Raw genomic sequence first — 27985 nt, 5'->3', positions numbered from 1 at the left:
TAAAAATGATGTTATCAGCCCTTTCTAATAGTCCACTTAGCCCCTGCTAAGTCAGTGCTGAGGTTCAGAAAAATGCTTATTGCAGTGTGAGTTGTTGGTCACAGGCAACGCTAAATACAGCAGTTTCTTTATGAGATAAAATGAGAAATCAAGGTATATAAAAGGTGGTACATTTTTCAGATGTAATGCTGTTGACATTTCAATGATTGGAACACAATCATAGGCATTCGGAAATCCATACTGAACAGCATTGCATACTCTTCATTAATTAACCTCTTATTGATCACTGACCTTGCCACTTCAACTTATTTCCATTTACACATCAGCTTACAATTCAGTCAACTTGTGTTCTCGAAAAATTTAGAGCAGAGGAGTAAGAGGGAGTGGTTACAGTAAGTGGAAGTACATTAAATGTCAGCATATTCCGAATAATGTAAGTTCATTTTCTTTTGCCAGTCTTATCTCTCAATTGGAGATTTCAATTGCTTGCTTTCATTAAAATAGTCAATATGTTCATCTTGTTGAAAATAGGTTTTTAATTTAAAAAGCAGGCATTAGAGAATTGCGGTCAAGGACCTCACCCCACAGCAAGCTCTCAGGGATGGAGGACATTATGAATTCTTTCTTGTCTGTGCTGTTCATATATGGTCAGAGCTCATTTTTCATGCATAAGAGTAAAGTTCAAGTAAAGCAAAAATCAAAGAAATACCTAGATTTTCGTGTAAATGGTCCAGCGCCTGTTCAAAACATGCTTGTTCTAAAGGGGCTGATTGCTTAAATTGTCTGATTGCTTAAATTGTCTTCCAAAACGTAAATAACCAACTGCTTAACCATATACCTGAATGCCTCCTATGTAGTCACTCACTGCTGACCTGCTAGATGTACTTCTAATGCTACCTTTGCTGTATAGACATGGGGTCACAGTGTTCATTTGTGATTAAAAGCTCTAGTTCTTGATGTCTTCTGTGACTATTGCACCAAATTCAAACCTGCACTCCCTTTGTTCCCCAGCAATGCCCCTGCCAAATGTGGAGTCGATGGGATGAACGGTTGAAGAGATATGTAAAGGACATACATACAGACAGAGATCCCTTCCTTTAATAGAGATGCTGTGTGCATAGTCAATGCACAAATATCACACTGAGGTTTCACTTTCAATAAAATAAACATCAGTTAAAAAAAGGTAAACACGGATATGTGGTAGATAAAAACCATCCCACAAGTAGGAAAAGGAAAATCGTAATAATACTGCACATTATTACATCTGATGACCAATGGGACTCTTTTACTCTCAAAGAAAATGATTATGGGACTCCAGTTTCTCCACAGATCAATGTCATGGTAATATAAGAGATCATAAGAGTCCTTAAAGTTATAAAAACAAAGAAAAGAAAATTCATTATTTGAAACCCCATTTATATACAGCTGGTGTTTTCTCAGCTATTCAAGTTGTTAGCATTGTGTAATTGCCTTTCTTCGTAGGGATTTTTATTGTTACTGGCAGAGTCCATCATTCTCAAGTGGGATTCAAACTGCCTTCATGGACACTGAGTTAACAGGAACCGTTGCATGCATTTACTGAAAATGATGCAGAAGGGTTAAAGGTAAAATCTGAAAGCTGCATTAGAGGTATTATCCCCTTATACATGTCGTGGCTAACAGATGCCTATTTTCCAGCAGACATCGAGAAACATTATGTTTTTGGCCACCTGATGAATGTAAGTCTAACATTCACTCTCCTTTTAGCTCTGTTTTGGTTTCATCGGCTCATTGCTATTTTCATCTGTTGGCTGATTGGTGCTGAGCAGGAGGTATACAGTGAAATCAACTTCCTGCTAACAGCTGGAAATGAGACTGATGAACTCAGTGACACTGAACAGTGACGTTACAGGCTATAAAACCAAATCAGTCAGCTGAAAAATGCTTGAAAAGCTTTAAGAAAGACTACAGAGATAGTTTAGTCCCCCCTTTATAAATACACATTGGGTTCAATGTTTGTATAAAAATGTTTTATGACTATAACTTTAAGTGTAACTTGGTCACAAAACTACCTCAAATGAAAAAGACATATCAGTTCTCTCACTCATTTCAAAGAAGGGGTGGCTTGTCAATGTTTTGTTGAAATTCTTGGAATACCAAAAAGGTGATAGACCTGCTTTCTGTGAGTCCCAAAGTGCACCGCGGATACCACAGCAGCATGCGCAATTTCCTGTATTTAGGATGGAGTTAGTTTAAAGGACTGTGTCAAAAGAGAGGAGGCTTACATAGAGCCTTTAATCTAGGTTTTTTCACACGTCAAAGTCAAACATCTCAGTTGAGTAGATCACACCATAGTGGGAAGTACACTAAAGGACAATATTTCTACTTGTTTTGTCTAGTGTGTCTCATTTTAGGTTTTAATTTTATATCAGTAGAGTGTGTCCTAAGTGTAGTGACAATCATACCACACAGAGGAAACACCGTTATAAAGTCAACAGCTCAACTTCAACATTTTGGACCATCTCCATACAGCGTCCTTTTTTGGCTCCTGAGCCTCCAGCCACCTGCACAACTTGTAATAAAACTGTCACAAATGAATGAAAGTCGGGAGGAGGAGGAGAAGAAGGAGGAGGGGAAGGGGGAGTGGGGGGGTTAACACAGATGTCCAAATAAAGTGTGAATGATTCATTTTGCCAAGATTAGTGGCATTCTCCAGCAGAAACTTTCCCATGGCAAAGGAACTCCACTGCTTTCATTACTGCCCTGCGGATTGTCATCATAAATTGATTTTCTCTCTGAAAGACAAATTAAATTGCATATGAAATACAACAGAAAGAACAAGAAAGTGTCTGTTTCTCCATTTTCTTCCGCGGCTCCCTTTCCCTCCCTTCTCTTTGTTGTCCCCCCTTTTTGTCAATTTACCATGTCTCTCACATCTAAGTGATCCAGAGTGTTCAAACTTAAATTAAGATCTCTGGCAAGATAAACAGTTAAAACCAGTTCCCATAGTTACGGCTCACACAGCGTGGTGATTGCATTATAATCCGACAGCAATCAACTCTAAATGAAACAGGGATGATAAGGGTGCTATTTTCTGTGTGTGTGTGTGTGCACGCGTGTGTGTGTGTGTGCGTGCTTGAATGTAGCTTATTTCTTTCCTTTGTTCGACTTAGATTTTTATTACCTTCCAATCAGGTCAGCTCCACAGTAGAGGCTTTTTGGACAAACATGGCCATGATGTGGGCAGAATGAGATTAAGACACTACAGCAAGGCTTCAATGAAGGGCCTTCTGCTATTGTGAAAAACTCAGAGTCGCCCGAGAAAATGAATGACATTATGTATGATAGTGAGTTTGCCCTTCAACTTAGAATGCATGTCTCATTCAACAATTCATTTATATAACAATGAAAAATATATCCAGCTGATGTCAATCTGGACCTGCAAATATTATTTTCACAAAGACACAATAGATAAATGTCCAAAAATACTTGGTCAATGTAATGATCCTCTATTGAATCCCATTATGAAACTAATGAAAAGACGTGTACTTGACCATTCATTAAAATAGTTTTCATTATAGTTTGTCCTTGGTGTGTGCAACATTAAAATGTTATGGAGAACATTGGAGTTAAGACTCATGGGGTTATGTCCTTAAACTGGCTGCCATTGTAGAAGCAAGCACATTTTCATTCCAAAATGGGTACAACAGTTGCACTGTGTGGCCTGGTTTCAATCAATCAAACATACTCTGCCTACCTTGGTGCAAACAGGTCCATGAAATACCAAACAAAATTGCATTACAACTGTGTTTCCGCTATTGCTGGTTTTCACAAGTTATTCATGAATTGCCAAAAGGGTGAAGCACCCCTCCAGCACTCTGTATACTATAACACATTGTAATCTGAAAGGTGTTTTGTAGTGACAAACCTTCAGATAATCATCATGTGACTATACACAGCTTTGTGGTGTCCTTCAGCTCATTCTTTTGGTTTTATGGCCTGTAAGTTGACTGTGAACAAGCTCTGATAAACCTACTGTACACTAATTGTTTCCCACCAAACTAGCTGCTGAACATGGTAAAGTCAGTATATATATTTACAATCGAAGTTGGAGAACAAAGTAGAGCTGAAAGGTGAGGACTCACATACACAACTCAAAATTGATGATTATGTTGCCCTAGCAACACCAGATGTTGCTATATTAACTTGAAGTGATAAAATGTCAGTGTATGTTTACAGCTTGTTTTTTGCTTCCCCCATATGGCAAAAAAACACTGAATACAGGTTTGAGGTTTGGTTAGACACAAAAACTAACTACTTGGTACAGGTTAAGGACTGATAGTTTTGTTGGTGGTTGGTAGGATATGACTCTCCCTTTCTTAAAATCACTCACTTCATTGACCCAAACATCCAACTGACCTCGTCCTGAAGAGGTTTTATCCTGACAGTCATAATTCACAGCCATAAAAGGTCCTTTTTAGTTTAGCGTTGTTTAAGGAATTTGAACAAACACCTAGTGCTGTCATTTTTCTCCAAATTGGGCCCATTATTTCTCACAAAATAAGATTTCTCAAGAGGTATTTCAAACAGTTTTTTTTATTTCAAATGGGCCACCACGCAACTGAAATTGGTTTGAAATGCTGATGCATGAAGTAAAGTCAGAGGCAATTTCTTGCAAATGAATTCAAGTGGCTGTCTTTCAAAATGAAGTTTGACTCGCATTTGTTCTCGGCCCATAATCTTCTCCTGAACCGCCACCAAGAGCCTGTCTCCACCAACAGTTTCTCATGGCCTCGCAGAGACAGCAACACTAAATAGAGAGGCTTTCCTGTTCATTCTTCCATGTCTGAGACTTGGTGTCTCTGTGAGAAGAATGCCGCTCATCTGAGATGTCTGCAGGTTGTCAGAGCAAGAGGGAGAGGAGTGAGGGTAAGGCGAACCCCGAGGCAGCCCCGAGACAAACAAGAGAGACATCTGTGAGTGGAAGCCATCATCAGTCATCCTACAGAAATTATCCCCTCCGCCGTGTGCCACTGATCAACACGGCGCAGCGTGCTCAGACCATGGCCTCCTTGCAAAAAGACAAAACCTTCTTTCATTATTAGCTTGTTTAATCTACATTAAAGGGAACAGATATCACTGCTTCTTACCACTTCTTTCATTTGAAGTTCTAGATGAATCAATAAAGACGGACCGGCTAGATTTGGCTCGGTGCCTCACTGAAAGAAAAATGAGCAAACTTGAAAGAGGAGGAGGCAATGTTGAAGAAATACCATTCCTGAAATAAACAAAAGAACCACATCATCTCCCACACTATTGTATAGTATAACAGAGACTGTACGCACACTATGCAGTGCAGAGCACGTTGCTGTAAATAAAAAAGGGAAAGAGCAGTCATTCAGTAAAGTGGGGTTAGAGCCAAATGAAATATGCTCCCAATTATGGCAATGGTTGTAAGGAGCTAATAAAGTGAATGTCCCTACAAGACACTGAACCCTAATGGATCCCAACTAATTTGCTTCAACTGATGAATTTCCCACCCCGGTTGTGTGGGGTTGAATAATTATGAAATTTATCACAAGACATCGAGACTCATTAAGGATTCACGACATTTCATTAAAGCAATGTTGTTAGAGGCAGCACATGGTGTTCTGTTTGTGTTTGTACGTGTGCGCTTGCAGAGAGTCTGAAATAGTGTGTAGAAGTAATTATCCAATGATTAAAGCACTTAAAGGAAGGGCTGTTTTGGTTCTCTGTCATTTAGTTTCTGAATTCCATCATTCCACTTTTTTTTTTTCAATCCCCCCCATCGCTGAGATGTTTTCTGGCTCTGCTATGCACATTCATTACTGTCAAGGGCTTCTGGTGTGTTTGAAAATGCTCACCCTGATCCATCAAAAACCTACAAAATCCATTACATTTATATGAAAATGTCATGACAGACTTGATGGTTTCATTATATACTGTAGCTTCACAGGAAAAGTCTGTGTTCTGAGGCACAAAATCCTGTTCAGACTGGCTTAAAAGTAAAGCAAATTTTGGAGGAACAAAAGTCCCTTTTTGTTTAGAATGGTAACAAATGAGAAAAGATTTGTGGAAATGAGAGTACATTTTTCAGTATGAAATGACAAACCTTTCAAAAAATTCTGCCACATGCAGAAAACAAGAAGCATTGACAGAAATCCTTATACATTTTGATAATTACACCATGAAAGAGTTGGATTGAGCAATACTGTCGAGTACCCATTATTTCTGTGTTGCTTTTTGACCAAAATGTTATCATTATCTTGACTATAGATAGATACGACTGGCTGTTAGACTGATGCCCTTCAGTCCATTTGTCCACAGGTGATAAACCGACTCGATGAACCTTTTTACATTTGTAAAGTAGTGGTGCATGAAGTACAGAGCTGGGATCAGGACCATCAACTCTATATAAAGATGGACGATATGACAGCTACCCGAAAGTGAAGCCAAGACATCTAGATTGCCCTCCGGTGGCTGGCTGCAGTATGGGTCATAAGCCCTGCCCCCTAGGTGTTAGCGGCTCGGACATGAGCCAAACTAAAATATCAAAGTACATATCACATAAAGGTGGTTTCTGTCATTTTAGATAGTTCTTATCATTCTGATGTTAGCCTAAGTGCTATTTTTTCTGATACATTTGTTTTAAAATATATTTCTAACAATATAAAACTGTATTAAAACAACCACTGTATTGTATTGTACCACTGTATTAACTAAACTCTATTGTAACTACCACTCTCACACCTCTGTCAGATGGCAGGAAAGGAGACTTTTTGGCTTTGCTTTTGCACAGCGGTAGGAAGCGGATACATGTCGTTTGTGTTTATATACTGTCAATGGTGTCACCCTGCTTCACATCTTTGCGCTACGCTAGGCTGAACATGTCCTTGCTATTGCTCTGTACGTAATGCAAAGACATAAAGTTGATCAACCCTCTATTTTTACTCATAGAAAGAAAGTAAGAGTAATTCCTAAAACATTTAACTGTACCTTTAAGGCTAAGAAATGCTTCTACTGTAGCAGTTTGGATTGTAAATTCTTACAGTATGTGTCACATAGAGGACACAATGAGCCGTGCTAGATTCACAGATCATTTTAACTACCATATTTGCTTCAGTTTTTTCATCTCTTGATCTTCAGAACATTGTATTGCTTCTGACATAGTGGTTCACTGTATAGGGGTATTTATTGAGTTGTTCACTTGTTCTCTTCTTAATTACAAACGATAAATAAACAAGATCAATGACACTAAATAAATGAAGTGAGTCATATTTTGAGAGAGGAAAAATCGAGCAAAACACTTCTCGCTGTTTCATTGTTTCGTGACCCAAGCCGAGCTGCAACCACATGGGAAAGTGGAAGGAGTACAGAGAACATACCACAACACAAAGCAACGCAGCCATGAACTCAGATTGAAGGGTTTGATTACACAAATTTAGTCATTCTGAATGTGCTTATTTTCATGCCATTTCGACTACACATCGCCTGACTGTAGTCTACCGTAACCATGAACTCGCTGGAGTGTATTGATTTGCAATGTGTTGAACTGAAAATGGTTTTATTCATTTCTTTCCCCACAAGTGCACCAGAGTGTTTTTCCTTTTCTTTTTTGTATCAAACCTTTAACCCAGACTTTGATACAAGAACTGTCACTATTGTAAAATCTTTAAAGATTCCCTCCACACATGTATTAAGACTTACAAAAATACTCGGATAATAATGTGTGGCTGACATGGGGGGAAAAAAGTATGATTACTCTATCACTTTAAAAATCCTTAAAACGCGATCTACTCCTACTCCCTCATTAAAAATGCCAGGTTTCATGAATATGCAAATATTTTAAATTTTAAAAGTTGAACCGCTGGAAACAAAGGTGACTCCTACTTCACTGTAGAGTCAGTTCTCAGTGTTTGTGCTCTGGAGGCTTCAAGTTTTCACATGACACTTGTGTATGTTAAATATTGGACCATGATTGGCTTCCAAGGTCCTTGATGTCACAATTCCTGCTCGTCGGCCCGCCCCCTTTAAATCTGAATTTTTTTTAATGAGCTCAAAGAAACTTTCCACTTCCAGCAGATGAATTTAAAAACAGCCCTTTAGGGTCAAACTCTGCACTTAAATCCTTCAACACAGTGGAGCTCAAACATTCAACTGTATGAACAAGAAAAGAAAAAACTTTAAAGAGTTGAATGTACTGGTCATATTGCTTGTGTCCAAATGTTGGAGCATGATTTAAAGCAATAATTCAACTTTTGGGGGAAAAAATTTAGCTCAAAAGAGAAGTTTGATAGCAATCTCATAGGTCAGGGTTATGTACTGTAGAGCTTCTCATCTAACTCTCAGCAAAAATCAAGCAAATAAGCATAATTCCTCCAAAAAACTATTCCTTTAATGTGTTTTTAGGTAAGTAGCCAGTTAATCATTCAGCAGATTGCATTTGGAGATCTCTCTGTGGAGTCTGCCATCCTCCGTGCGGTCATGGAGTGGGTCCTCTCTATCTGTAGATAATCTGAACTCTAATCTTCCTTCATCAGTTGGCTCAGCTAACTGAATATAGTTCTCTCCAAAAGACAGCCCACACACACACTCACGCGAGAAAGCAAGCACATTGCTTCATCACACACAAAGCCACACTTTGCTTTGGTAAACAATCCAACGTGATCATTTCAAATGAGCGTGAGAGAAAGTTATGGTGACCCTTGTGTTGTTTGGATAGAAGATTGCCTGTGGTGTGTAAATGTACAGATTGAAACAGGCCTCTTTGTGGCACAGTGTCGTGTTAATAGAATATAACGCAGAGCGAATCCCAATCCAAAGTTAACCGGCACGCTGAATGTGGCTCTCTTGCTTTTTCCCACAGGACAAGCAGATTCATTATGAAGCACCGTGGTCTCCTTTTCATCTCAGTGAGATCACCCCTGTGGGGAGTATCAACACTGCGAGCCACATCTGACACTCTCTTGTCCCTGTTTAAACATTGAAATAGTGTTCAGCCATATTGTTGTGTGCTGCTATTTTTTTTTTTTTTTAATCTGGTCCGCTTCATAATGCAGCTGCTTGGAAACTGCCACAGGACAGAGAGATCTCAGCAGAGAAAGGAGATGATCAATTTCTGAGGGAACGCCCCTCACCCACAACCCCCCACCCAACACTATTACCACCACCCTCCCGCAGCTCCCTGACCCCCTCCGCCTCCTCTCCCTCCTCACTTCAACTAGCCATAATTATTTTGCAAAAGAGCTCCAGAAAAAGAACACGCAAAGTAATTTCTCTTGCCCAGTTATGAAAAGCTCATTAAAATAGGCCTGGAACAAACAAAGCATTTCCTGTGAGGCCCCTTTTCAAATTCATTTCATAATTTCCTTCTGTTTTAATCATTTATATCAATTAATCATTCCTTGGTGGAAAAGATATTCTTTGCCATCTTCAGTGGGTTTTGTTCTAATGAGTGAGAGGCTTGATGAGAATGTCAGGAGAATGTGGCTCAAACCAAGGTGGAGTAGCATTGGCTTTGCCAAAGGGAAATCAGCCTGATGCAACACAATCTCTTTGGAGCTGCAGGAATAATTAAACAATTAAAGTCAAGAAAAAGATCATCTTTATACATCTGATGTCTTTCTAATGAAGCCTGGGGCGTCTTTATAATAACGTTGTTTTGTCATGTAAAACCACTAAACCTGGTGAATCTAAAACAACTTTTCTCTAAAGCAACTTTTGTCCAATGGCAAGTCTTTTTAGTTGACGTCACGTGTTTTTTCCACATAATATTTTTTAGACTTCTACATCGCAGCTCTTCTTCTGTTAAAAAGCCAAGCATTAAAAAAAGAGGAGGAATTCACTTCTCTTTCAACATCGTGTTAGAAAATATGTCAGCACCACATTACTTTTATTAAAATGTGCTTCAATTGCCTCCCATTTCTCTTCCCTTTGATGTCTCACATGATGGTGAAAAGCTAAAACTGTAAGACTGAATGAATTGAAAGGATCTCAGCCAAATCGAGGTCTTGCAGATTAGCCTTAATAGGTGTTGAAACCAATGACCTGAGGTTTAATGAGGTTGTAAACGACAGCAGGCCTTTGCTGCGATTATTTTCAGTGACAGACGATGGCGCCACTACGCAGCTATTAGGCCATGATATTTCCCAGAGGTTGGAGTCACCCTCGGTAAACTAAGTAGTTATTGAATGTCAACTAATTAAACTCAGACGTGAGGCGAATGGAGCTCACTGGATGTTGCCATGCAGCTTGTATGGAGAAAAAAAAAAGATGCTGCGTGTGATCTGATAGGAAACCAGTCAAAAATGAAGGAGAGCAAAACCCATCAGTTTTATAGGGATGATATTCAGCTATCACAGCCAATTACGCCCTTTATGAATATTTTAGACGATTAAAAAAAAAAAGATACATTACACAGTTAATTATTGCAAACAAACATGACACGTGATCATTCACATTCAAAACAGGCTGATTATAGCTAAGGCTTTCTTTAGTGTCTTCATGCTCATAAGTATCCCTGTCAGTGTTTGTCTCTGTGTACATCGGACACTCGTCTCTTCGTGTCTTTCGCACCTCTTCGCTCCACATCTCTGCCCGTCCACCTCCGTCTCCATCCCCCTTTCTGATTGGCCGGATTTGTTATTCCGCTTAAATGGGCTGCGAGCCGATTGGCTGCGGCGTCACCTTCGTCACTCGGCTAAAAGGGGTTTTTACTGGAGGTTTCATCCTGTCAGCGACACATGTACAACAACCAGCTAACGGGACCCGCAGACCAGAGCAGAGCAGCGCTGAGGACCGTCAATTACAGCCTCTCCGCCTGCCTCGTTATTTCCTTCCTTCCTTTTTTTCTCTCCCGTCTGCCAAAACACGCACTTGTCACGGTTTGAGGACATTACGGCATGCGTAGACCTGTAATTACGTCTCGCTATGGACTCCTTTTGTTTTCCAGCGGGGGGAAAAAAGAGCTCTGAAGCAGCAGCAGCAGCAACAGCAACAGTGAGGCGGGAAGCATCCAGTGGAAATACTATCTGATAACTCCATTTGCTCGGCTCTCTCCGTTTCTCTCTTTCTCTCTCTCTCTCTCTCTCTCTCTCTCCGCTTGTGGCCGGTGTGAGCCGCTCAGGTTGAGGGAGCTCGGAGGCCGACAGCGGACGATAGAGTGTCCGCTTTTTTTTTTCTACCTGTACTTTTTTTTTGGAGGGGGGGAACACGGTTGTTACCTGTTTACCTGCCTACCTTCAAGTCATTAACTCCACAGCCATTACGCTTAAAAGAGGCGAACGAGGTGAGTGTTTGTACCGCTATACTGCATGGTGACACGGTAAAAAAAATAATAACTATAATAACTAATGTTTATTTCAACCCTAACTAAAGCACAGTTACATTTAAAACAAGCTCAGGCGATTCTGCTTGTGTCTTTTTCTGGTTTAAGTAGTCATTATTTAATAGGCTGTGTTATTCTTGCGACATTATGCCTCCACCTTATCACTTAACTCACAACGCAGTGACACCAGTGTGATGCTACATTTCTTTTAGTTTCCATTAAAAAACAAAAAAAAAAGGGAAAGAAAGGAAGGAAAGCAGCAGCCAGTGGACAGGACCTTTTAGCACATGGCTGCCTGATATGTTTTCTCTCTCCTCTATTTCCATGACTTAGTCTCTGCTGCCCAAATTGCCTGCCCGTGTAATTACTTGAGTTAGCCCATTTAAGTTAAAAGCCTCTCTCCCCCCCCCCTCCTCCTCCTCCTCGTCTCCTCTTCCCCTCCTGTCCCCTCCATCCCTCAACGGGGAAAAAAAAGAAAAAGAAGAAGAAAAAAAAAACTGAATGAAACTTGACGATGGTCCTTCTTGTTTATCCAGGGAGTCACTTTCAGGTCGGGCTTTTTGATTCATCTCCTTTTAGATTTAATCAGCACTAAGGTACGCTGTGGTTTGTCCCTAAGAGCCATCGCTAATGGGCTTACTGAATGCTTTTCTCTGTGCACCCCCCCTCCCTTACCCCTCCTCCTCCTCCTCCCACCCCAACTCTAATTAGCCTACCTGCCTTTCAACAAAGATTTGGCTTTATCCAGGCATGTAGTCTGCCTGACCAAATTGGAGAGGATTACATTTGAAAGATCCCACATTCATTTTTCTGTGGGTGAAACGAACGCCTGCATTGCATTAGGTGCATTAGATTAGAACATTTGGCATCATTATAGTAGATCTGTGCTACATCAGGGATGTCTGCCCCCCCTTTCCCCCCTGATGTTGTTAAAATATCAGTCTCCAGCAACATGAATCCCATCCATCGCTCAGGTCAAAGGCCTACTGAGCATCAAGTGTTGGTAAACAGACACGCCAAACTGCTTCACATGTCAGTTCTTGAAGCCAGTCGTGTCTCACTCTATTCACACTGTATTCTGTTGTGTTTTTTTCTTCTTCTTCTTCTTGCAGTAAGCACTGACTCTATTCAGAGAGCAAAAGAGTGAAAGAATTGTGCGGTGAAGGATTGTGCTATTTAGAATTTTTAACAAAAGCCCCCCGTGCTGCATAATTGTTCCTCTGGCCCCCGGTGTTATCAGTTAACAGACATTCATCATGAGAGGTCCAATGAAGCAACAGCAACGTAGGATGAGACGGGGAGATCAAGGGCAGATTAGTTCACTAAATGACTCGGAGCTCTCTTGTAGCAGAACAGGACTCGGAACTGTTCCCTTAATGAGATCAGCTATTGTGCTTTGGGTAGGAGTTGCAGTCTGCAGCCACTCACAGAGCACACTGATGCAACAAGATGTTCAAGGGGGCCAAGATTTGAATTTGATAATTGATAAATTCACATGATCAGGAGCATATTACCCTGCTCTAAAGGTAACCAACACATCCATCTTAGGTCTTGACCCCTATTGTGTCCAAAACAATAGTTAAGCTCCAAAAGTATCAAACTGCAACCTTCTAGTTCAGGAGGCTGTCAACATCATCTCATCCGTGTCTGTTTTTTTATTTATTTTTTAGGGACGATGGTGAATCCCGGAGGAAGCAGCCAGCCGCCACCGGTTGGCACAGGCTCTCTGTCCTGGAAGCGGTGCGCAGGGTGCGGGGGCAAAATTGCAGACCGTTTCCTCCTTTACACCATGGACAGCTACTGGCACAGCCGATGCCTCAAGTGCTCCTGCTGCCAGGCCCAGCTGGGCGAAATCGGCACGTCGTGCTACACGAAAAGCGGCATGATCCTCTGTAGAAATGACTATATCAGGTAAGAAAGGGAGCATGCATTATTTAGGACAGTACTAACTTTTATTGCTTTTACCAGAGATGTAATGTTTCAGCAGATGTTAGAAAATTGACTTCACATCTCGCATTACTTTTGAAGAATTGTACTTCTCAGACAGCTTTTAACTTTACTTTGAAAAAAGTGGTGGAATATATGAAGTAATGGTGTTAAATCGAGTTAAAAACAGACAGAATGTGGATTTTGGTTGGGTATGTTTCTGCTGAACATGTGTCTCACATTGTACTAACGTGATCAGTGCTCATTAAAGTATGGTGGTTGAAGTCTCCCCAGTCTAAACCGAAAGAGGTCAAACACGCTGCCATGTGGACAGAGCACAAAGCAGAGGAGTTGCTCTGCAGACCATCTGCACGTCTGTCCTGTTCGCTGTTCATGGTCAACTGAAGGACAGAAAATTGGTCTTGTAGGATTTATGTTTGCTCTGTAAAACATTTGCACAGTGTTTGGAGTTGGGCACATTACTATTTATTTTTTGGGCTTTTTTTTTATACAACAGAAAAAGGAACATTCAATTAGCAAAGAGAGCCTTTTTAAATATTCTAGTAGGTAGTGCCAGACTACCCAACCACAGCTTATTGATGGCAGTCTCATCTCGGTAATGTGGAGCAGGCTGATGTGTCAGGAGGAGGAACAGTTTACGGAAAGTTCAAATACTTCCTTGAACGACTCTGAGGTGCAAGAACGGTATTGATTTGAACCCTTCTAATGAAATGTTTTATTCTCAAACTCTTCAGTTTACTTTTATATTCATATAAGACATGTTTCAGAGTAAACTCATGTATCTGAGTTCATCATGTCTTTTTTTTTTTTTTTTTTGCTTTAATAACACAGATGATGGAAGTGCGCTACACTCAGCATGAACATGCAACGCTGCTATTAAATCTGCACGGATAATTCAAAAATCTAAAGTGTGCCTGTGCGCTCTCACACCCACCTCATAAAAAGGATGAGGAAGTCAATGGGGTACTTCATTCATAATGGGACTATAACGTAATTAAAATTGAAAAGGGAGGGGGGGGTGTTAGAGAGAAGGGGGGGTGGGTGGGGGGGGTTTGGATACACCTTTCCACTTGTAATGAGAGCATGCTCTGTGGAAGAGCTAAAACGCATATTATGGAACCATGAGATCTCTGCAGAGATAAAGATAGGAGCGGTGAGGGAGGGGGGAGGAAAAAAAAGGAAAAAAAAAAAACATCTGACAGTGAGTCTACACAATTAAATGCTTTAATTATAGTCCCCCTCCATTTCCTTTAGTCCTGATGGGTTTTATCTAATGAGATCTGGTCCCTGGCTTGTATCCGCTCCCAATGACGTGTCCGAAATGAATGAGAGCCACACTGCAAACAAAACATTTAATTAAGCAAATTGGCTTTTGAGAGAGAGCAAGAGAGAAAGACAGATAGAGAAGAGGGATTATTGCGAAGGCCATTTGCTGCTGTTTTTTTTTTCCTCCCCCCTTCATCTTAAAGGGCCAGACTCCTTTTTAAATAGATTACTAACCTGCTCATATCACATACATTTTAATCTGTGGCTCCTAACTTACATTAATACAGCAAATGCTCATGAGATTGATTCGGATCGCGTCACATTACGCCTATAATGGGATGTACGCCTGGTCCGGGATGATATCCATCTCCCATCAATCAAGCTGGAATATTTACACGTCACAGACATCACAGGACAAGCACGCCGCTCCTCCGTGTTTTTCATGCAGCGCAGCCTCCAAAAAGCTTTAATGTCAAACTTAATGGCAAAGTTGGGTTTGCTGTTGGGCGGTGTGTGTGTATGTGGGTGGAGGGGTGGGTGTTGTTTTAAGCCGGAGGTGATATTATTTCTGCGGGCTGCTACTGTAGTAGAGGGAGAATTAATTTACTTGTGGCTGCCGGATTCAGGGAGAATGCTGTCCCCTTAATTGAATAAGCCTAGGTAATTAAATGGCACTTTTCCAATAGAACGTGTGAGGTAAATCTAATAGTTGGTTATTTAATATCACTTTGAAGTCTGCCCACTCGAGCACTATGACAGCGCAAGAGAATGTGAACTATTAGGCTAGGAAAAAAAAAAAAGCCTGGGATCTCAGAAATTAATTAAATCGCATGCAATTTAGGGGAAACGTTTATCTTGATTTGTCATAACAGAATTAATTCAAGGCCTTCAATTCACTTGGGGCCAGATCTGTTACTCTGAATTAACCAAGTGTAATTTGGCTGATCCCCCCCCCCCCATCCTAACCCAATCCTCCCTCCTCTTCCTGCTCCTCACCCCACTGCCATCACCACCACCACCACCACCACCCATCCCACACACACACACCTCCCCATCCCCCTCCTCCCAAAACACATGCACGTACACAAACACAGATTCCACGCGCACCCCTCCCTCATCCCCGCAATCTCCCCCCACCTCTCTCTCTCTTTCTCTCTCTCTCTCTCTCTCTCTCTCTCTCTCTCTCTCTCTCTAATGCAGCTCTTGCCATTATGCAAAGCCCCGCTTCAGTATCAATATGGCCTAGTGCTTTTAAGGTGCTTTGGCTGCTGATGTAGAGAGGCATTTTTAATGGACTGTGTTGCAGAAATCATTGTTGTGGGGTAATTTTACCCTACTCAAAGGCCTCGCTGAACGAGGTCTGCATTTACCCAGACGGCCTAGCGGCGAGCCTTGCTATATTTCACCTGGCAGTCAACGCCGAAATGAAATCCAAGTCGATGCCTTTATAGACGACGGACAGCTCAGAATGTGTTTGTTATTTTATTTTAATCAGAGACGTCGGATTCACAAAGGGGAAGGAAACAGCCATCCTCCACTGCCAGTGTCGGTAAAGCATGAGAACTGATATATTTTTGGGGTGGGGGAGCTGAAACCAGATGTGTCATCGCAATTAAAGAGTCCCTTGGCCTTAATTATACTGACCCGCGGTGTCTACTTCACCTCAGCGCTGTAGTTCACTGGCAGAAGAGGCCATTAGAGCCCAAGTTCAAACCAATATAGCAACTTAATTGAGCACCTAAAGGCTTTGGCTTCTTAAATCAAACACTATCAAGAGCCATGCCAGAGTTAAATAATTAACCTGGTATGAAACAGAAAAGGGCCATGACAAAAAAATATCCCGTAGTCTCAACAATGTTTCACGTAGAGGAAAACTCTCCTTAAAGAACAAATTCAATTTTTTGAATTTGCGGCAAAGTTCGAAGGCGGCTTTGAAACCAGGAAGAACGTCTCTGCAGGTGAAGCGCCCGGCATGCTTTTTCTTTTTTTTTGTCTTCACGAACACAGGAAGCCCAGGCCTATATGTTCATTTCCGCTATCATGTGTGTACCAGTGAGAGCGGAGAATTGGCAGCGTCGTGACGACAGTCTCCAGTTAATTAGTTTCTGAAATTGAGTTTTGATGGAGCCTTTCCAAATGATGCCAAGACAAAATTTGCTTCTGCCTAGGCTGTCTTATTGAAAGCCATTTCTGTGTCCCTTTGCAAAGAGCTCTCTCTCTCTCTCTCTCTCGCCTGTTTGTTTGTCAATATATCCCAACAACTGCTCGGGTTTACGGTCGGGATGGTGGAAGCATTTATTCCCTCACTCTGTCTCAGGATGAATTTGTTAAATACTTTACATAAAATTGTCCTCGAGAATTCTTACACTTTGTTTCCTTTTCTTCTAATTATTCTTCTTTTTAGCCCAAATAACTTCATCTGATCCACAAACACACCACTCTTAACCACTCCCCCCTGCCCTCCTCCCTCTATCCCTTTCTTTTTTCCACCCCCCTCCCTCTCTCTCTCTCTCTTTCTTCTCCCCCCCTCTTCCTTCTCTCCGGAGCATGTCAGATGCCGTGGTCTTATTTGATTGCTTAGGAAAAGTGCAGTGATAGAGCAAACACCCGGTGAGATATGATGACAAATGGGTCCAGATCCCAGTAAATTACTTTCTGCTCAAATCGAAATTTCATTCAGTTTGCTGCTCACCGAGATGAAGTAATCTAAATTGTGAACTCAGAAGGAAGATAGAAGGGAAGCTGGAGCAAGCATTTCATTATCAAGAGGCAGAGAGGAGAGAGAGAGGGAGAGAGAGAGAAGGTTAGGGACGAAAGAGATGAGCAGAAGCAAATCTAAAGTGTTGACACCATGATTGAAAAGGTTAACCCATGCACATTATATATCAACCCGAGTAGCTACGGGTTTCTAATGGAAACACGGCACTGACAGAGCATTCACAGGAGTCCTAATGGCAAAAGCACTACGTCTCCGCCTGGATGTACAATCAAATCCTCTTAGGTCGTGATTGCTTATGTTCCAGGTTATTATTAGGCTGCAAAAAATGGGCGGCAAAAAAAAAGTAATATGCAGTTTCAGTGCTAGATGCCGACGGAGAGCAGAGGACTGGAGGATTAATTTTTTGGAGTTGATATTGTGATGATGTTCGATTTCTTCATGAAGTTGGATTTTTTTATTTTATTTCTTCGCCCATATGTTTAAAGTTAGAAATGGAGCTGAGGGACGAGTGAAGTTGGCGCCGAATATAGTTTTCATTCAGTCAACATACTCAGCAGCCCTAAAGTGTGGATGCCACACTCCATTACACAAGGCTAAATCTATGCAGACACATACAGTGGCTCCATAGTAACACTTTTTTCATTTTCTTTTTCAGATTATTTGGAAACAGCGGAGCTTGCAGTGCTTGCGGTCAGTCCATTCCAGCCAGTGAACTGGTGATGAGGGCACAGGGCAACGTGTACCATCTCAAGGTAAACTTTCAAGCTTGATGAGTTTAATAATGCAAGACAACACAATCAGTTATACGATTTATGAGGTCATTCAAACCTGAGAAAAGGAGCTGCAACTCATTATTTTTTGCATTGTCCGTTTCTCCATTCATCTATTGTTTTGTCTAAATAATGTCAGAAAATAGTGAAAAATGCTCATCACAGTTTTCCATACTTGTTTTTGTCCAATCAGCAGACCAAAATCTAAATATAGATCCACAAATCTTCACAATTTAAACACTGGAAGCAGCAAATGTTTTGACATTTTTGTTCAAATGAACCAATTTTCAAAGTTTTTCCAGATTCATTTTCTGTCAGTGGACTTATTATTTCAGCTCTAGTTAAAGATTAACTAAATGTTTATAAGTAGCACAAGAATTAAACTGGAGAGTGTGCAGAAACTTTGATTAAACTTTGATTAAAACGATTACCAAATGAATGAAACAATCATGTAGTTTTTGCAGTTCTTTAAATGATTCTAATCAGCAGCTGAAATGAAGTTGGAAAATAGTATACTTGTTGTTAATTTTGTTGTACCACCTTTACCAAACACCTGCACACACAGTTGTGAGGTCTATATGTGACATTATAGAATTAAGCACTGCCTCGTCTGCAGGTCTGGTTGTGATGGATTTTCTCTCTGTCCCCCCCCCCACAGTGTTTCACATGTTCCACCTGCCGGAACCGGCTCGTCCCCGGGGATCGGTTCCACTACATCAATGGCAGCCTGTTCTGCGAACACGACAGACCCACAGCACTCATCAACGGCCATTTGAGTTCACTGCAGACGAACCCACTACTGCCCGACCAGAAGGTAAGACCCCCAACCCTCCTCACTCCACCCTCCGCCCTCCACCCTCCCTCCCCTGTGCACCAGTGAAATATGTGGCAGGCCTCTCTGGTGCTGGAGAACGCTCCACAGTTCTTTGTTGGTGTCATTTCAAAGTATTATTAAAAGGGGCGTCTGATAACTTCAAAGTAAAGGACAGACAGTAAAAGCCTGTCATCAGTCAGCGGGAGTCATTAGCAGGAGGAGAAAAACATCTGTAATTTTCACGCCAACATTTTTCACTCTGTTTATATTGATGTAGTTGATTCAACTTTACTGCAAGGCATGCAGCAGATATTAAATCTTTCAGAGCAGAGATGAATTTTATTTTCAGGCAGCCAATGGATTTTTCCATCATTCTTGTTGGAGGACATGCACTCAGAAAATCTGTATTAAACGTCAGCACAAAACATGTGAAAATGATTTTTTTCTCCTTTTTTGTGTGTGTGTGTGTACCACTCTCCTCACACTCGCTACGTTACGAGTAGATACATATTTGACTCGTCTTGAATTTATTCGCCGTCCCGAGCTGGACTTGAAAAATGACACGTGTCACCATTAATACAAAGTGTTTAAAACAGCATTTGACTACTCTATCAACAGGAGGGCGATCACCTGGGCTAAAGTTATTACTCCAAGGCCAAAAAAATATGTATCCGAGACCCGAGGTTGAACACAGACAGCGAGCTGCAGCAGCTAGTATATCATGAAAGCTGTCATCATGGCTTTTCCTGATTTGATCTTGATGCCTCCAGTGAAAGCAAAACAGAAGGCCTAATCATATAGGAAGGATAACTTCATTCTACCCGCAGGAGATGTAATCATTTTTGCCTCACAACAAGGAGCTTTATTGATACCTTGTCTGCACACACAGCACTGAGAGATATGGGAGGTGTTTGGGAGTGTGTCAGAGTCTGACTGAAAGAGGAATTATATTGTTGGGAGCATGCATTTCACCTTGAGTGGTTTTGTGAGTAGAGGAGAGGTAGAACTCCATTAAGGCCCCCCTTCCTCCCTCCTCCCCCTCCCTGCCTCCACGTCACAGGCCTTTTAAGGGCTTGTCACTTTTACAAATCAGCTCTTAGAGCTCTTAGAGCTCCTCACATTTAAATTGAAAGCCGTTGCATTATCTAGCTTAATTTTAAATGTCTGTTTAAGTCCTCGCTCCCAACACCCCTCCCACCCCTCCCCATGTCTCTTGTACCATGGCTGGCGTAGTAAATATGAGGCCTCATTGTTTATTTATGCGCTAACATCAATTGTAGTGAAAACTGCTGAATTATTGATGCTAAAATGCAATCTGAATATTGGCCCTGGTGCTTTAATTATAGCAGAGAGAGAATTATTAAATAAACAAGAGACACGTCGCAGAGTGGGAACAGTCTCAGGATGCTTTTGTTATCTCCCCGAATGAAATAAGGAAGAATTATCCCGCCGCCGGAGCACTTTATCACACAGACGGTCACATTTCTTCTCACTAAAAGAGAATTCGGACGGCCTCAAAATAACACAGACTTACAGGAGGATAACAGCTCGTGGTGAGAAGTTCTCAAAATCAATATACCTCATGCGTCCTCAGCAGCACACAGAGTAAATCGAGGCACGCAGGCTGGTTAAGCAAAGAGGAGAAAATGAAGCAGTCACCGCTCACACAGAAACACGGGGGTTATCTGCTGACCATTGTTTTTGATGATGTGCGATTTGGCCGTGACATAATTGGCGTCGCCTGCGTTTTTTTTTTTTTTTTTTTTTTTCGTAGGCGCAGGACATTTGATGCTCATTTATTAAGCTTTTCTTCCCCCAGCTTCTTCCTTAATCTCTTTGTTCAGAACAGACAAATTACCTCTCTCATACAGAGCTGCTTTGACCCGGGGGAGTGAGACCCTCCCAGCGTCAGTCACTTTAATTAGCCCCCAAGTAGGAGTTTGCAATTACTAATAGACTGAAGCCCTCCTAGTGATTTGAGGGATGAAGGGAAAAGTAAATCGGCCCTTTAGAATCACGAAGGAAAAAAAACAACAAGAAAAGATGAAAAAGTTGAATGCTGGTGGAACCCAGACAGATAATTGTCCTAACCCCCCCTCCCTCCCTCCCTCCCACACCCCCCTTGCATTTTTCTGTTTCAGAGGACTGAACACCTCCTGCAGTTATGTCAGAGCACGGTTATAATTATACCAAAGAGAATCGCTTCATGAATGCACTTTTAAGTTAATGCAAAGTAAATGGGACACCAGATGGTTTTCAAAGCCTGGCTGATCAATAAATTAAAACGAGGGGCTTCACGACTGGAGCGGGGGCGGGGAGGGAAGGTTGATTTATCAGGATGGAAGATTTTGTGAAGTCTCAATGACAGTTTTGTAATTCTTTGGTTTGTTTTTTTTATTTGTGGCTGTTTTCCAGGTGTGTTAGACGGACGGCGTGCAGGAAAGCAGCAGGATGTGTGCCTTCATTTTAGCCCTTACCCATCGTCACCCGAGACAGCGTGGATCAGCAGCACCCCCGGCCTTTTTTAGCTGTGCTCCCAAGGCCCTTTTTTTCGCCCTACCGAAAGGAATCCTCCACCCATCTAACCAGTAACCTGACATTTATTTCTGCAAACCCCCCCCCTCATTGCCCCCACCCACAACCCCCCTGCCCCACCCGACGCTCAGCCTTCAAACCTTGGCTTTTTTCCCCAAATACGGGCGGATACTTTTTTGCACTTAACGCACCTGAATCGGGAAGCTGAGGACTCCGTGACCTTGGAATAACTTTAAAAAAGAAGAAAAAAAAAAAAAAAGGAGACCGAATCAGAATCCAAGGGGGACTCTTCAGGAAGAGAAAAATGAAATAACACACAGAGGATGTTGTGACTGAAGTGAGGGAAAGAGAAGAAGAAGAAGAAGAAAAAAGACTAATGAGGTTTAAGAGATGCAGGTTTTTCAACGCTTGCATTTTTGTTTAAAGACATTTTGGGGAAAAACCAGGACCTTTTTTCATTTTTTCCCTCTCTTCCTTTTCTATCCTCATTTCCCAACAACATGGTGTTTCAACTTTATATATTTTAGGTGTTGTCAAAAGGGGAATGTGTTTTTTTTTTTCTTTCTTTCTTTCTTTGGTGGTATATAAATATATATATATAAAAAAATGGGGTTTTAAAAAAAAATCTGTGGCTTTTTGTGAAAAACAAATCATGAACACACTCTTGGTGTTATTTGTAAAACTTACCATGTATGTACAGTATGCATGTAAATGTCGTTGTCCAGGCGTGGCTACAGTACATTCAACCCTCCGCACTCAGCTCCAGTCCCTCCTCCTCCTCCTCCTCTTCCTTTTCCTTACCCCCTTTTTCAAACCTTGAACCCACGGCAAACTGAAGAAATCTGCTCATAGTCCGTAATGTAGAGATCATCACCAACATATAAATGCTGAATGAAAGAGAAATTTATTTGTGATATTTTCCGAGACATTTGCTCCAGTATGGTGTATTTAATTAATAAAAATATTGAAGATTTAAAAGCCTCCTTAGATTCATTATAAGCTTCTCCAATCTTCACTTAAAAGTTTGCTGAACTTGCTTTACTACTGGATTCAGTAATGAGCCTAATGAGAATCCACAAGACTCAGAAATGCTTCTGCACTGTGATAACACCCCTTGTTTTTACCAATGAAGCATTTCAGGGTGGTCTTTATGTCTGAATTACATAATTACTACAAGATCCCATTAGCCAAGTGCCCACAAATTTATCTTTTTAATGCAAAGGCCCAGATATCAGCACATGACTTGTCTGCCTCACCATTGAAAATACTCCCATTGAAGATACTGTGAGCGCCGTCATTCAATTTCCAGCCCCAGCAATCATCAAGGCGCATGATGAGCCTCTAACAGAAAATGGATAAACATGTATCCTCTCTTTCTGTTCAAATGACCGTTTGCTATTCATCACTCTAATACCTGACAGAAATAGAGGAAAATGTCCCTTTGAAGATTCAATTACTGCAGAGAGAGGAGAGAGGTGTCTCTCTTTGGCAGGCACAAATTGAATGGGCTATTTGCAGAACAAATTGGTGTTTGAAGTCCTTGCAAGACCTAATAGGTCTGAAGGAGGAACCCAGTAATGGCTGATGCGTTTATCTATGGAGTCTGGGCCCCTCGTGAGCCCACCGCCAATGCCACTGAAACAATGCCGCTGTGCAGGAAGACCTCAAAAATCTGCTCCAGCAGAAGATTTCTTAGATTATCTTTTGGGCATTATATGATTTTATTTGACAGTGATAATGGAGAGAGAGAGAGAGATGAAATGTGGGGAGAAAGTAGAGGAATGACATTCAGCAAATTGTCTGGCCAGCTGGGAATTGAACTGGTGACTTAAAGCTCAGGGCATCTGTTCCTGAGTGGTACTGTATGCACCCTGACCACTCTGCTGTCAGCTCGCCCCATTTTAAACTCTAAAATGGACTTTAAATGCTTGGAAAGTCTTGCATAGCTGTAGAAACTGAGCTTTTGTTAATGCATTCAATCCACATGTTCTGAAGCCATTCCAAAGTCAGGAAATACAACACACAGGCCTGTCAGGATAAATACTTTTGTTGGATGATATATTGTCTCAGAAATAATCGCGATAAACGATATTATTGTCATTTGAAGATCATTTTATACCACTGATATAATGATAATATAATAGTATAATAATACAAAGGGACTGCCATTATGGTTGGGGACAGAGTTATTTACCTTTAATTCTTCTGCAGTCTCCACTCAGGACTTACACAGTGAGGAATGGAGGACACTACTTGCTTAGCCAATGTGACATGAATAGCATCTTAGCTGCTAATGTGAAATGTGGCAACATTGAGGTCAATAAAAATGATCAAGGTCATGTCCATGTATCATATAATAAGTCCATATATAGACATGATGATGTAGATAATTATGTTAGTGTACGATGAGTCGATAACGTAATTATTGTGACAGGCTTGTTAAATGTTTAAAGGAGCATTCCACCAATTTTACACATAAAGCTCAGTTTAGTCATTACAAAGAGTACTTCTCAGCCAGTAAAATGGTTGAATGATGTCATTTGTGGCTCTAAAGGGAGCTCTCTGAGGTGTGAGAAGATAATCCAGATGATGAGGCCCATCACACTTTGGATTTGAAGTTTTACTATGAATAAAAAAGTGTGTTGCATATTAATTGTATTATTATTATGATTTATAATTACAAGTTGCATTATTGGAAATGTAGGAGTTTGATCTAAAACACCTTGACCGTTTTATTCTATCTCTTGTGTAACCTCCAACGTAATGAGAGTCCAGTGCTAAATCACACAGTATGTCGACGATGGTGTGTTGTGAGCCTGTGTTTTCTACAGCTGCAGGTCTGTCTACTGCTCATCAAATCTAAATATATCCGGTCAAAAGATCAACTATTTAAGCTTCCATCTACATATGATCCTTTGTACAGTAGATCATGGTTTATCTGTGATAAGTGTAAAGCAGATCAATGATAAAAATGAACATCCATACCAACATAAAGAACACTTTTTCACATTTAACATAGAAGGTTGGAGGATAAATGCATATTTTTAAGCTAAACAAATATGAGCTGTATTAGTTATTTCCCTAATTAATCATTTTTTTCTTTTAAATATCAGAAAATAGGGTAAAACTAAGTCCCAGCTGCTTCTTCAGATGTTCTGTGTTGTGCTAACAGTTCAAAACTTAAAAATATTTAGTTTAATAGGATATGAATCAAAGAAAAGCAGCAAATCCTTTCATTTGAGAGGAGATTTTGCTTACAAAATGATTAAAATGATGAATAGATATGACAGAAAGAAAAGTATTTTCTCACACTTATCTTCACATGTGGCGAGGAAAGTATCAAAATAAACTTATAAACCTGCTCTGAGTTTCACTGCAAAAGCAATAAGGTCAGACTGACATAAAATACACAATCTCAAGGGATAATTCACGTGACATTTAAATGGAGTTTTGGCCGGAGGTTCTATGAACCACTTAAAACTGGAATTTTGGGGGAACAGCTATGTAAACATCAACAAAATGGAGTCAAGCATTAATACTTGGATGACTGCAAAATGTTTCAAACCCATCATCCTCATTTAGCTTAACCGTTGCATTCGATTTAAGGTCTTTTAGGATGATTTGAATTATGAAACATGCTACAGTTGTCATGTGAGTGATGTTTCTGAAGTGATAACCACACAGCCTGAGCCGTGCATCCCACTTTCACCTGCTTATTAAACGACTCTCAGGCCAAAGAAGCCTCTGAGTATCAGATTTAAAAAAAAAAAAAAAAAATTATCCTTTAAGTTGATTTTGGGTTTGATTTTGCTTTAAAGTGACCCTCAGTAATCCACATCATAACAACACTATTTCGTGCTACACACCACGTTGGCCTTTTCCATTATGAAATCCGCTTGGTTCCATTAAGCTGTTTACTCACACACACACACACATATTCTGACATAAACACACACACGTACACACATAAATATACGTAAGCTGCACACATGCATGTACTCACACACACACACACACACACACACATATTCATACGTCTTCCTTTTACGAATCAATTCATCAAATAAGTGAAATTGCTCAGTTCCAGACTGCCAGAAATGATACTTTTTTAAAAACCACTATTTACACATAATCCATATGTGAGAATTTGCTTTGATGTGGCGAACCAGAGTGAGGGCCTAATGGATCTAACCCACAACAATGGAACACACTTAAATGGCATGTGTGCCTGAGGGAAATCACTTTGCTTCAACTCCAGCTCCTTCCTGCTCTCACTGGGGAGTCTGCTGATGCACCACAACTGGATTACTTATGATTAGTCACCTTGTATTTATTTATGATTAGTTTATGTCCTCATTCTGCTGCATGTTTTTGATTATCATCTATCGCAGTGTGATCGGGAGATTTTTTATGGCAGTTGGAGTGCATGTTGTGTTCTGCATGACAGGCTGTGCAAAGCAAGGAATCTTATTTAGAAATGTTAGTTTCTGCCAAACTGGTTTTGCTGTTTAGGAATAGAAAAAGTCTGGATTTGTTTGTTGTGTTATGTAAAGAGTTTTTTTTAGTTTTTGTCTAAAATGCTTCTTTCTTTAGTTATGATCCACAGGCTTTAGTGCTTCTAAATTCATAAATTAAATCTTAAAGACCTCTATTTAAAAGTAATATTCACCCAGCCTTGTAACATGAGCTCAAGCTATTTGAAAAGCTGTTTACAGCCAGAAGCAAACCTCAGAGTCAAGCAACGTGGCACCACAGGTACCCTGACTCTCTTATTTTTTATACTTTTAATAGAAATTGAAATGAGTCGGGGTGTGCTCATCCTTGGATGGTTTTTGTTTATTATTATTTTGGGTCGTTTTCGCCTTTATAATAGAGCATAGGAAACAGAGAGGGGAATGACCAGCATGTGGCATCAGTAGTAACCACTCGACTACCAAGGCGCTCCTTACCTGTTAATGAGAAAACGGTGCAAAAGAACATAAATGTCATGTTATACCATCTGTTGGTGGCATTATTCATTCATTTCCAAACAAGACTGCATTAGTAACCCCCCCCCCCCACCTCCCACCCACCCAGGGGCCCCGGGCACTGAAGCTAGATTTGTGAAGGTTACTTTGGAAAAGTAATAGATTACATATGACTAGTTACCCTATTTGAAATCGAATAAGCAATGTAACTATTTAAGTTACTTTTACATTTGATTACTTTTCTTATTTTCTACCAAATGTTCTCAACTATCAGTGTTAGTGTACAATTTTAAAAGTGTGGGGGTTCTAGTGGTGGGACATGAACATTCACAAAGGAAATTCCAGTTCTATAGTTAGTTGTTTCCTAGTTCTATAGTCTTTCATGCATCTCATCTGTTAGTTCCTGAGCTGTTATGACAGCCAGTAGTAAGTGACAGAAGCACTGTGTCTGAATGCACTCAGAAACTTTACGGTACATTACTTTAACTGTTGACTCTTCCCTGACCTGGTGGTGGGTTGGTCAAATGGTTTTGATTGGATGGATCATGGTTCAATTAATCTAACTTGACCAATGGGTCTTTATGTACTGTAGGGGGAACTCTATTTGATTTTATCAATAACCACCTCAGGAAAAAGTGTGGGGGATGAAATCATGTTTCTGTCAAAGTGCTGTGACGTGCCTGGCCTTAGCTTTTTACACAACATATTCAGATATTCTTTTTCATCAGTAACTGTAATTTAATCACATGTTTTCTCAGTAACTGTAACAGATTACAGTAGTTATGTAATACTGTTACATGTAACTAGTTACTCCCCAATACTGACTGAGGCTCACGTAACTCAATACTTTGTTTTGGACATACTAGGTTTCAGACAATGACTAGAATTATCAACATCAAGAGAATGGGTCAAGCCTTGTTTCACACATTTTTTTTCTCCCATCATTGAGGGGCCCTTCCTGCTCAAGGGTCTCTGGGTACTTGCCCAGATTGCCCCTATGGTAGATCCAGCTGTGTTTCCAAATAACTGATTGCAGATTAGTAATGTAACACTGCTACACATCTGCTACAAATGAGATAAAACATCAAGGTAAAGCTAACAGAGTTTATACTGTACACTTTTATAAAAGTACTAAAACTTCTGCATTACAACATTAGTGAAGCAGTGACCATCATCTCAACAGTCTGTCATTTACTTCATTGCCAAATTGACTTAACTATTTAGTAAAAATGATTATTGCACACAATTTGTTCATTTATTGCAAACAACAGGATACATTCTGACAGTTTTCCCTCTGCTAATAAATAACATTTTTAAGGAATGACTCCATGGTTGTGGGTTTGAGGTGTGAATACATACATTTTGATGGAAGTTTTAATTATTTCTTTACTATTCAGTTTTGACAAGACAAAAACAGGAAAATGTAACAAAAAAAAAGAGTCTCACTTTCACTGATATGAATGTGAGTTCGGTTGCTATGGTAGCTAATTTGATAAACATGGTTTCAAGTTCAACTTTAAAATATTTGTCATTCCAACCTTAAGAAATAAAATATTGTGAGACGAAACATTAAAACTGCTCTGCTATAACTAACTATAAGTAACTTCGCTGTCTTCCTCTTCCTCTTGTACTGAAATACTA

General features: G+C 40.5%; 1 protein-coding gene across 1 annotated transcript; it reads left to right on the top strand.

Moving 5' to 3' along the window:
* The first annotated feature begins 10767 nt into the window (after positions 1–10767).
* On the top strand, positions 10768–22327 carry lmo4b (LIM domain only 4b). The gene is made up of 5 exons (XM_053322106.1): positions 10768–11287; positions 12997–13237; positions 17914–18010; positions 18687–18842; positions 21258–22327. The coding sequence occupies exons 2-5, from the start codon at positions 13002–13004 to the stop codon at positions 21264–21266; spliced, it is 498 nt and encodes a 165-aa protein (XP_053178081.1). The 5' UTR covers positions 10768–11287; positions 12997–13001; the 3' UTR covers positions 21267–22327.
* Positions 22328–27985: the final 5658 nt, after the last annotated feature.

This window comes from Scomber japonicus, chromosome 7, assembly GCF_027409825.1.
Source record: "Scomber japonicus isolate fScoJap1 chromosome 7, fScoJap1.pri, whole genome shotgun sequence".
Taxonomy (NCBI): domain Eukaryota; kingdom Metazoa; phylum Chordata; class Actinopteri; order Scombriformes; family Scombridae; genus Scomber; species Scomber japonicus.
This window is presented reverse-complemented; position numbering and strand designations above follow the sequence as displayed.